This window comes from Monodelphis domestica, chromosome 4, assembly GCF_027887165.1.
Source record: "Monodelphis domestica isolate mMonDom1 chromosome 4, mMonDom1.pri, whole genome shotgun sequence".
NCBI classification, from domain to species: domain Eukaryota; kingdom Metazoa; phylum Chordata; class Mammalia; order Didelphimorphia; family Didelphidae; genus Monodelphis; species Monodelphis domestica.
The window spans coordinates 399,183,996-399,196,282 of NC_077230.1; the positions used below are offsets into that span (position 1 = coordinate 399,183,996).

At 44.7% G+C, this 12,287-nt stretch overlaps 1 protein-coding gene across 1 annotated transcript in view; it reads left to right on the top strand.

Moving 5' to 3' along the window:
* Positions 1–12,287, top strand: part of MASP2 (MBL associated serine protease 2) — a 39,613-nt gene that overhangs the window by 19,439 nt on the left and 7,887 nt on the right. The window contains exons 5-7 of the mRNA XM_056795776.1: positions 531–727; positions 3,549–3,696; positions 8,548–8,666. Of these exons, the coding sequence (XP_056651754.1) occupies positions 531–727; positions 3,549–3,696; positions 8,548–8,666 (464 nt within the window). The remainder of the gene's footprint in view (positions 1–530; positions 728–3,548; positions 3,697–8,547; positions 8,667–12,287) is intronic.

The window sequence follows — 12,287 nt, forward strand, 5'->3', positions numbered from 1 at the left end:
GGGCAGTGATTTCCCAGGCCACGCAGGTGGAAAGTAGCAGACCTGGGATTCAACTCCGAGTCATCTGATTCCAAATTCAGCTTTCTTTGCATTGTCTTGCACTGCCTCTCAAGATCCTTTGTGGTGGGTCCCTGAGTACATTATTTTGTATAATGGTCATTTTCAGTTCTTCCTTCCCAGGCAAGTCTTGGTTTTCTCTATCTGAAGACTTCTCTGGGGACGCCCACTAAGCTGCCTGGTGAGCAGCTGGCATCTCAGTAACTTCTTGGTTCTCTGGAGACCACAGTAAGAGGATCTAAGAGCTTGATTGATCCCTTTGATGGCTGGGGCCCTGCTTCCCAGCCTTGCCCCCCAAAGTCAGAATGAAACTATCTGCAGCTCAGCCTGAGTCTCTATCAATTTGGGAATGTTCCTACTGAGTTTGAGACTGCAGAAGGATAACAGATTCAAGCAACTCTAGGGGATTTATGTGGTGAGAGGAGTGAAGGGGTTCAATTCTCATTCCAGCTCTTGTCCTGTTCTCTCACTAGCCCTGTGCTCAGGTCAGGTCTTCACTGAGAGATCTGGAGTGATTATGAGCCCTGACTACCCCCAGGCCTATCCCAAACTCTCCAGCTGCAACTATAGAATCCAGGTAGAAGATGGATTCAGTGTTATCCTGGAGTTTGAGGACTCCTTTGATGTGGAAACTCACCCAGAGTCTCTGTGCCCCTATGACATCCTTAAGGTGAGTTGCCTGGGATTTTCTCCAACAATTTGGCTTATCCATTTAAGCCAACAGTTTCCACCCTCCATCCCACTACTTTTTTTCCTGCTCCAGTAACTGGGCTACCTTCCCCAGGCCCCCTTCCAATAGGAGCTTAATGCTTCCAGTCAATGTTGCTGCCATTACACCAGCCTTCATTTTCTTTCCCAGATCTGTCTCTTAACGTCTCCTCTCCTTTTCTGCCTCAAATAAATCACCAAAACACTTGAGGGATCTCTGTGCTGGATAGTGAGTGACTTTCCCTCTAGACTGGGCATCCTCTGTCAAGAACTCTCTTTATAGGGAACTTGAGGACTAGGAAGATGGTGCTGATGGTAGTTCCTTTGACGATAACGGGGCCATTTAGACAAGGTCATCACTGTGCTATCCAATACAGTGTCCTAATAAACTTGAGGTGTTAAAAAGAATAACTGTCCTTGCAATAAGAGAGTCACTTAGAGCTATGATTTGAGTTGCCTCAGGGAGGTCCTGTTACCCCCAGATCCCTTCCCTTTCCTAGGTGCCATGATGCTGGAAATTCTAGCATCATCGAGTCTTTCCTTTGGCATATCATCGCCCTCTTCTGTCACATGTACATTTATGGCGCCATTAATGGAGAGAAATGACACATTTGGTCCTTTACCACCGAATGATAAAAGCTTAAGGAACTATTTAGAACATACTGTCAGAGCTAGCAGAACATAACACATTAGAACATCAGATGTCAGAGTTAGCAGAGATGTTAGAACATAATGTTAGAACACGGAACATCAGAGTTGGGAGGGACCTTAGCACAGAGACTGTCAGAATCGGGGGGGGGGGGGGGGAAATCTCGGAATATAGAATTTCAGGATTATATAGCTGATAGAATGTTGTAAAATGTAAGAACATAGAATGTGAAAGCTAGGAGGAATCTTAGAATACAAAATGTCAAAGCTAGAGGAGACATTAGAGCCTAAAATGTTAGAACAACAAAATTCAGCTGGAAGAGACCTTAGAACATAGAATGTTAGAGATGGAAGGGACCTTAGAATATAGAATGTTGGAGGTGGAAGGGGCCTTAGAACATAGAATGTTGGAGGTGGAGGGGGCCTTAGAACATAGAATCTTAGAAGTAGAAGGGGCCTTAGAACATAAAATGTTGGAGGTGAAAGGGGGTTTAGAACATAGAATATTGGAGGTGGAAGGGGCCTTAGAACATAGAATGTAAGAGGTGGAAGGGGCAGGGGCCTTAGAACATAGAATGCTAGAAGTAGAAGGGGCCTTAGAACATAGAATGTTGGAGGTGTAATGGACCTTAGAACATAGAATGTAAGAAGTGGAAGGGGCAGGGGCCTTAGAACATAGAATGTTGGAGGTGGAGGGGACCTTAGAACATAGAATCTTAGAAGTAGAAGGGGCCTTAGAACATAAAATGTTGGAGGTGAAAGGGAGTTTAGAACATAGAATATTGGAGGTGGAAGGGGCCTTAGAACATAGAATGTTGGAGGTGTAATGGACCTTAGAACATAGAATGTAAGAAGTGGAAGGGGCAGGGGCCTTAGAACATAGAATGTTGGAGGTGGAGGGGACCTTAGAACATAGAATCTTAGAAGTAGAAGGGGCCTTAGAACATAAAATGTTGGAGGTGAAAGGGGGTTTAGAACATAGAATATTGGAGGTGGAAGGGGCCTTAGGACATAGAATGTAAGAGGTGGAAGGGGCAGGGGCCTTAGAACATAGAATGTTAGAAGTAGAAGGACCTTAGAATATAGAATGTTGGAGGTGTAATGGACCTTAGAACATAGAATGTAAGAAGTGGAAGGGGCAGGGGCCTTAGAACATAGAATGTTGGAGGTGGAAGGGGGCTTAGACATAGAATGTTAGAAATAGAAGGGATATTAGAACATAGAATGTTGGAGGTAGAAGGGGCAGGGGCCTTAGAACATAGAATGTTAGAGGTGGAAGGGATCTTAGAATATAGAATGTTGGAGGTGTAATGGACCTTAGAACATAGAATGTAAGAAGTGGAAGGGGCAGGGGCCTTAGAACATAGAATGTTGGAGGTGGAAGGGGGCTTAGAACCTAGAATGTTGGAGGTGGAAGGGGGCTTAGAACATAGAATGTTAGAAGTAGAATGGATCTTAGAACCTAGAATATTGGAGGTGGAAGGGGGCTTAGAACATAGAATGTTGGAGTTGGAAGGGGCCTTAGAACATGGAATGTCAAACAAAGCTAGAATGGATTTAGAACAAGATATTGGAACATCGAGCTCAGAAGGTCATTTGGAGATTAGTTTCCTTATTTGACCTACAAGAAAGCCAAGTCTTGGAAAAGGACAGTTCCATGCCTAAGGTCATTTAGTTCAAAGCCCTGCACACTGCTCTACCCACTGTATGTCATGGTTTCACTTTGGGAAAGGCTTTGTTTCTGCTTGTGTTAAAATACAGCACTTAGAAACTCTCAGGCCCCAGACTTCAACCCTCCCTACTGACTCCACTAGAACCAGGTGCCCCAGATTGAAATAGTAGCAGCCTTCTGACTCCATGTCCTTATAACATTTCTCTTCCATTGTTCTTGGGTTGGTTACTCTCCATTGGGGCACCTGTGACGGTCAGGTATGGGGAACCTATTCTCTGCTCATGTCGCTCTCTTCCCTGTCCTATCATCACTATACCTAGGTCATTGCTTTTTCTCTACTTTCATTTATAGTGTTCTTTTCTGGTTTCATTGAGGTCCCGCCTCATCGATTCATTGGGACCCACCCCAATTCTACTTCATCCAAAGAATGCGTCTACAACTTTGTGTGATTTGATTCTTTCAGATTAAAACAGACAAAGAGGAATATGGCCCATTCTGTGGACAGACTTCACCCCCCAAAATTAATACCAGAAGCCACATTGTGGATATCATCTTCATCACAGATGACTCAGGCGATCACACTGGGTGGAAAATCCGGTACCTGACCACAGGTAGGAGATTCCACACCTCAGTAGAAGTCTCTGGTGTTACCACCTTCCGTGGGTTAGGGAGTTTGTTAGGGGAGGTGGCAAGTCATGTTATTGGAGCTGTTATGGTGTGGATTTAGAGTAGGGGCAAGATTACTTTGAAAAGAGAGAATCTGGATTCAAATCCTGTTTCTGGCACTTGCTACCTGTGTAACTTTGGCTAAGAAAAAGCGTAACCTCTCTGAACCTCAGTTTCCTTATCTGTAAAATGAGGAGGTTGGAGATGATTTCTGAGGTCTCCTCCAACTCTAAATCTATGATTCTATAGTGCTTGATCTCTTTCAGACCAATGGACAAGTTTGTCCAACACAGAAGATCATTGGAGTCAGGGCAGGCTGCTTGCTCTGACTTGGGGTGACGATGTAGGTAGTCTTATGTACCATGTGAGGGATAAGGCTCTCCCCTTCACCCCAAACAGTCTTCCACAGCCTGAAATGTCACAGTGAGAGATCAACTTCTTTGGGTTAACGCTATAAAAGTTAAAATTGAATCTCAATAATAATATTATATTTTGAGAAATTTATTAATGATCATTAGAAATCAAGGAATAAAGAAGATACAAAATAAAGACGACGTGCCCATGGCTGGTTAGCCATTTTTTAGTCAACCCCACTCACCACCATCAATGCTGATTCTACATCAGAGAGAGGGAGCCTCCAAAGCCCACGCCCTTTATCCTCTGTCTGCAGGAAGTACATAATGACAGGAAGTCAATGGGTTCTTGGGAGATGTAGTTCTTTTTTAGGGCAACAGATTTTCAATCATACAACTCTTAGGGCAGGGAATCAACTTTCTGTGTGTTATAGACCCCTTTGGTTGAGTAAAGCCTCTGGATCCCTTCTTAGGAAAAAAAAGTTTGCTACCAATATTCATCAAAATTTTAGTTTTGTTGTTATTCAGTTGCTTCCATCATGTCTAATTCTTCAGGATTCCATCTGGGCTTTTCTTGGCAGAGATATGGGGAGTGGTTTGCCATTTCCTTCTCCAGCTCATTTTACGGATGAGGAAATGGAGGCAAACAGGGTGAAGTGACTTATCCGGGGTCACCCAGGTAGTAAGTGTCTGAGGCCAGATTTGAACTTAAGAAGATGAGTCTTCCTGACTCCAGGTCCCAAGCTCTATCCACTAAGCTATCTGGCTGCCACATAGCCATGTAGAAATAATTACAAACATATATGCACATACACACACTCATATATTTACATTATGTATTTACTTAGAGCTGATGTAACCTATTGAATTAAATGAAAGAAAGTGAGTTGACAAAATACAAGCTTACCCACTGAATACTTATCTTATTCCAAATGGTTTCCCCTTGTATCCCCAACAGGTTTAATTTCTTGATCAGGGGAAATTGAAGGGATCCTCCCACAAAACAAGGAGTCTCTATACTTCCCATCCTGCCTTATAGCTCTAGTCTTGTCTATAGAGTAGATGTTCCTTTTTCCACTTGGAATAAACCCATTGAACTCCACCCATATTGATAATTTTATTCCAGCCTGAATATTCTTATCCTCCCCCCCCCCCCAAACCCTCACCTTCCATCTCAGAATCAAAACTACCAATTCCAAGGCAGAAGAGCAGTAAGGGCTAGGCAATGGGGGTGAAGTGACTCACCCAGGGTCACCCAGCTAGGAAGTGTCTGAGGTCAGATTCGAACCCAGGACCTCCCCATCTCTAGGGCTGGGTCTCTATTCACTGAGTGACCCAGCTGCCCCTGTTCTTATTCTTTTCCAGGATGCATCCCTCCCCCTAAAAACAGATAGATTTGCGGGGGAAAAGATCAAGGATGCCCACTTTAGCTCTCTGTCCTTTCCATATGACCACAGTACACTGAAATGAGGTGACTAACAAACATCATGAGATCATGTGTGTTCACACGTGCACACAGAAACATACATGTGCACACAAGGATATAATTTGTATTCACATATGTACACTCACACAGAAACATGCCTATGCACACATACATGTGCATTGGATAAAAAGTCATGAGTCCAGATAGGCACATAATATCATGCATACTCACACATACATACACAAAGAAACACACATGTACACATGATGCACACTTGTGTGTTCGTGTATGTACATACATGATACAATGACGTGTGTGTTCGTGTATATGCACAGAGAAACATGTATGTGGGCACATACATGCACATACACAGAATATTATCATCTATATTACATCTTGCTTGTTAGTCTACTTGCTTCAATGCACTCTATATGTGCATAGATATAAACAGATAAACATATTTTTAGGGGGAGGTACCGGACTTATGATTTCACTGGTATAGGGAATTACTAGGTAAGGAAATTCTTTCTACTAGAGCAGGCTGGCACATTCTTGGCAAGAGGTTTGGGTTTTTTTACCTTTACCTTCCATCCTCATTGCAGAATCAATCCTGAGTATCTGTTCCAAGGCAAAAGAGTGGTAAGGGCTGGGTAATGGGGGTGAAGTGACTTGTCCAGGGTCACACAGCTAGAAAGTGTCCGAGGCCAGATTTGAACCTAGACCTCCTGTCTCCAGACCTAAAATTATAGTCCTTAAAACCCTGAGAAATGTGACTCGCCCAAGGTCACACAGCCAGGATGGGGCAGGTCTTCCTGGCTTTGAGGCTGGCTCAATATCCATGGCATCTCGCTGACTGCCATTTATTACAACCACCCTGTGCTTCAGAGTGGCCCCGAGACAGCCCCAGCATTGGAGGTGGGCCATGAGGATGCCAACCAGCCTCTGTGTGGAGAAGAGGCTCATCCCAGCAGGGACTTCCTGGCTGTGGGATCCTGGGAAGCTCACTTCAACTCTGTTTGCCTCAGTTTCCTCATCTGTCAAATAAGTTGGAGGAGGAAATGACAAACCTCTCTAATATCTTGGCCAAGAAAACTCCAAATGGGGTCAATAAGAGTCAGATGTGACTGAAGAACAATACTAAAATAATTGTGCCACAGCCAAATTCAGCTGTGGAGTCTTGGGTAGGGACACATGGAATAGCGGGCAGGGGGCAGCCCATCCCCTAGAAAAGAAAGCACTTTGGGGCTGGTTGGGGAAAGGGGGGCCTTTAGAGAAGAGAACCACAAGGACAGGCACCCAGAGGGGACAGATGGACATGTCTGAGTCTATTTCTTGCCCCCCAAAAGTGTAAGAGTCACCTGGAGCCTGTTTCCTAGAGTTGCTTGTTAAAATGTGAGGTCTAACATTTCCATCACATAAATAAGCAATTGTTTTAGAAATTAGGGGTTGACCTATTGCTATGTGGATTGCTCAAGCTTAAGAACATGTGAATAATAATAAGATAAAATGAAAATACTAAGATTAAGCTTAAAACGAAAATAATGAGATTAAATTTAAAATGAAAATACAAAGATTAAACTTAAAATAAGACAAAACTTTAAAATGTATTCCTCCCCTTTTTTATGGAGAACTCAGGTGTTAAAAATTTATCAGCAGGGGCGGCTGGGTAGCTCAGTGGATTGAGAGTCAGGTCTAGCAACCAGAGATCCTAGGTTCAAATCTGGCCTCAGACACTTCCCAGCTGTGTGACCCTGGGCAAGTCCCTTGACCCCCATTGCCTAGCTCTTACCACTCTTCTGCCTTGGAGCCAATACACAGTATTGATCCTAAGACGGAAGGTGAGGGTTTAAAAAAAAAATTTATCAGCACCCCCCCCCCCCCCAACCCTTGTATTTCTCTGTAAATACTACCTAAGCTTAGCAGTTCAGAAGAAGCCTCAAGGCATGAAGTTATCACCAGGCGGGAGGATAATAATAATTATTATTATAATTGCCATTTATAGAGCACTTTAAAGTTTGCAAAGTGCTTTCCATCCCTGCCCCTACCCCTAAGCCCAGGTGTCTACATTGCTCCATTCACCCCGTTTGTGGGAAGTTCTGTTCGAAGAATCAACTACATGAATACAAGATGGAGGGAGATATGGTTATACAGCACTTCATCAGAAGAAGATCTGGGGTTTTTAGTGGACAGCAAGCTCCACATGAATCAATAGCTAATATTAGGCTGGTGAAAAAGCCGAGGCAACCCTTGGCTACATTAAGAGCATTTCCCGGACTCAGGAGGTGTCCTGTTCATTTCTGGGCGCCCCGTTTCGGAAGAGCAAGGTGGAGAACAGCCAGGATGCTGAGGGGTCTTTGGGATCATGCCGAATGAGGATTAGGTGAAGGAGCAGAGGCTGGACGATCACTGGCTGGATTGGCCCAGTCCGTCTCCCGGGTCTGTTCCAATTCAGAGACTCGGATTCTAAGAAAACCAGTCCTTGGTCTACCAGCCTCAGGGCTCCTTTTCACCCCTTCCTTTCTCCCTTCAGCCACTCTTCTGGTTCCATTTACCCAAGAGCCACCGGGGCTGTTTGACTATTCGCACGGACGGGATAAGAGCGGAGCCAACAATCCATTTCCTCTTGGGAGATGGATGGACCGCCAAGCCTTTCCCCGTCCGCTGACTCTATGTCTTCCCCATTTGACCCGCTGACGTAACAATCCGAGGACCCCTAGACTTTGCCAGCAGCCCCTTCGCCTGTGGTCTTTGGGGTCTTCCATTTGTCCTACGACCGAGCATCATGGAACGTGTTCCCCCCAGCGAGAAAATGAGCTCCTGGAGGGAACAACCTCGCGCCGTTTCTCTTTGTAGTTCCGGCGTTTAGCACAGCGCTCGGCGCACAGGGAGCCTCCTCGTCTATTTTCCCACCACTTTCGTTAGCTCTGGAGTTGGAAAAATGGGGGTCTGGGCGGAGACGTTCTCTCTTCTAAGACCGAGAGCCTAATTGTACCATTTTCCCCTCCATCCCGGCGCAGCTCTGCCGTGCCCTAATCCAATAGCGCCACCTCATGGCCAAATCACGCCAGTGCAACCAAAATACATCCTGAAGGACCACTTCTCTCTCGCGTGCGAGACTGGCTACGTCCTTTCCGAAGTAAGTTCCTGGGAAGAAGAGAGGGTCCCGCTGGGAGGAAGAGGGGTGTCCCGGCATTTCTGCTCCCTCCTCTTTTGAGGTCACCGCAGAAGGTTTGGCGCAAAGAGAGATCCTTTGGCTTTTATTGGCCCCCACTCTTAGGGCTGAGACCCCAGAGATGGCGGCCAGATGAGTGACCTGTCCAGGTTCTCTCTCTCCAGTGAAACGCTTTGGAATTAAAATGGAGGCAGGCGGTCCCCCTGGCCCATAGATGACCTTTCTCTGCAACAGCTCCTGGGCCCCCACGAACAAAAAATGAGATGCCAACAGGAATTCGTGGATTCTGCAAAGTTATAAATAGTGATCACTGGTCAGGGAGAGGGAGTATAATTTTAAAAAATGCTTAGCAAGTTGCTTGAGTGGCCCAGGTAGGAGATTAACATGTCCTCTTTACGTTCTTCAAAATTGTCACCAAGTCCCTGTGGTAAAAAGTAATAACCCTGAAATGATAGCGAGGCAATACCAGCCCTGCAGAGGGACAAAAGAGGAGGAAGGTGAGACACTTTTCTCACCTTAGCAAAACTTCCAGCTCCCCTTTCCCAGAATGCCTGAGCCTGCATTGATGCCTAAGCAACTGCATTTCCAGGACGCCCATGCCCAGAGCCTCTGAGTCACAAGAAGGCTGCTCTCTCCTTGATCAGAGCAGGAAAAACTTCAGAATAAGAGTTAGAACCGGAATAAAGATCATCTCTCAGGCCCTCCTCATTTAGGCTGGGTGGCCTGCCCGTCTGCTGTTGTTTAGTCCTGCCACCTCCAGTGACCCCATTTGGGGTTTTCCTGGCAAAGAGACCGGAGTAGTTGGCCATTTCCTTCTCCAGCTCATTTTGTAGATGAGGAAACTGAGGCCAACAGGATTAAGTGACTTGCCCAGAGTCACCCAACTAGTAAATGTCTGAGGCCAGGTTTTCCTGACTCCAGGACCTGGCACTCTATCTACTGCACCACTTCGATGCCCATTGTTTTTTAATTAATTAATTAAGAAAATTTTCCCATCGTTATGTGATTCATGTTCTTTCCCTCCTACCCCCTTCCCATAGCCAAAGAGCAATTCCACTGGGTTTTACATGTCATTGATCAAGACCTATTTCCATATTATTGATATTTGCACTGGGGTGATCCTTTAGAGTCTACGTCCCCAATCACATCCATTGACCCATGTGGTCAAGCAGTTGTTTTTCTTCTTTGTTTCTACTCCCACAATTCTTTTAGATGCCCATTGTTAAAGCTACTAAATAACTAAGACAGGATCCATACCAAGATTCTCAAATGCCAAAAACTAAGGCTTTTTGGTATTTTAACAAATATTTTATTGATGGCTTCTTTTTCATACCAGGCACTCTCCCTGACTCCCCCTCTCTCCATGACACTGTCTCTCTGTCTGTCTCTGTCTCTGTCTCTTCCTCCTCCTCTCTCTCCCTCTCTATCTCTCTGTCTGTCTGTCTGTTTCTCCTCCCTCCCCTCTCCTTCCCCCCTCTCTTTCCCTCTGTCTCTGTCTCTCTTTATTTGTCTCTATCTCTCTCTATCTCTGTCTCTTTCTCTGACTCTGTCTCTCTCCCTCTCCTTCCCTCCTTCCCTCTCTCTCTCCCTCCCTCTCTCTCTCTCTCTCCCTCTCTCTTTTCTCTCTCTCTCTCTCCCTCCCTCCCTCCTTCCCTTTCTCTCTCTCTGTCTCTCTCTCCCTCCCTCCCTCCCTTTCTCTCTCTCTGTCTCTCTCTCTCTGTCTCTGTCTCTCTCTGTCTCTCTGTCTCTGTCTGTCTGTCTGTCTGTCTCTCTCTCTCTCACACACACACACACACACACACACACACACACACACACACACACACACACACACACATGTTCCATAGTACCCTCCCTTGTAACAAAGGACAGGTAAACAAAACAACTCATTGACCATGTCCGACAGCTTCTACCTTGTTCTGCACCCATGGACATTGATCAGACATATGTTTAGCGTGAAAAGAGAGGTTTGGGGATTTCCCAGTCACACAGCTAATAAATGTCTGAGGCAGAATTTGAACTGAGGCCATCCTCCTTTTTAAAAAATCCTTACTTTCTGTCCCAATAACAACTCTAAGACAGAAGGGCAAGGGCTAGGCAAATGGAGTTAAGTGACTTGCCCAGGGTCACACAGCTAGGAAGTATCTGAGACTAGATTTGAACCCCAAATCTCCTGACTCCAGATCTGGCACTTAAATCTACTGTGCCACTTAGCTGACCTTGAACTGAAGTCTTCTTGACTCCAATCCTCAAGCTCTAACCACTGTTACATCACTTTTTTTTTCAAGGAAGATACACTTTTCCACTCTCTCTCTTCCACCCCCCCTCCCCAACCAAAAGGCGAATTGAATGTCTGTCATCATATAATTACTATTTTCAGAGGCAGAACTTGAACTGGGTCTTCCTGCATTGATGCTTCAGCAGCTGGATTCCCAGGAAGTTCAAGGCTGACCCTCTCTTTGCCCTGCCATACTGCCTCTATGAACATACTTTAGCAATAGCCTTCAACTGAGGCTGTGTTACATAGAGAAAACAATGCTAGAGTTAGAGTCAGGAAGACCTGGGTTCAAATTCTTCCTCTGGCATTACTAGCTACATGACTCCCCTCTCAGAGTCTTAAGTGACTCTCTAGACTGAGGAAATCGAAGAAACTCCTTCCAGGAGGAAAAAAATTACCCCTGGCATTAAAAAAAAAGACAGCTTCGAACATAGATTAGAAAGATGATAACTAGATGATAGATAAATGATAGACAAACAGGCAGATACATATATAGACAGGCAGATAGGTGGCTAGAAAGATAGAAAATAGGTAGATAGCTAAATAGGTAGGTATGTGATAGATAGATAGATAGACAGACAGACAGATGGAGGGTTGGATGAAGAGAGGGAGAGAAAGATGGATTGGGAGAGATAGTAGATAGATAGGTAAACATATATACATAGAGAGAGAGATGGATTGATAGACAGGTAGATAGATAGATAGATAGATAGATAGATAGATAGATAGATAGATAGATAGATAGATAGATAGATAGCTGGATGTACAGATAAATAGATAGATAGCCAAATGGATGGATGGATGGACAGATGGACAGACACCAGACAGACAGACAGATAGATGGATGGATAGATATATAGATAGAGGGATGGATAGATAGATAGATAGATAGTTAGATATAGATGGATGGATAGATGGATAGATATAGATAGATAGATAGCCGGGTGAGCAGATGGACAAACTGTGGACAGACAGACAGATGGATGGATGGATGGATGGATAGATGGAAAGTTAGCTAGAAATATAGCTGGAAAACATTTATTAAGCACTTACTATATGACAGGCACTGTGATAAGTGATAAAAATATAAATCATAAGCAAAAAGAGGCAGCTCTGCCCTGAAGGAGCTTATAACCTAATAGAGAAACCAGCATATAAAGGATTAAAAAAACAACCAAACAACCAAACCAGGAGAAAGACTGCCTAGAAGGAGGAAAGATATAAAAGTACAGAATTGGGAGTGGAGCCAGGTGAGGAATGATCACGGTTAGCCTGGCACTTCCTCAAAAGGATTCTCGGGGCAGAAC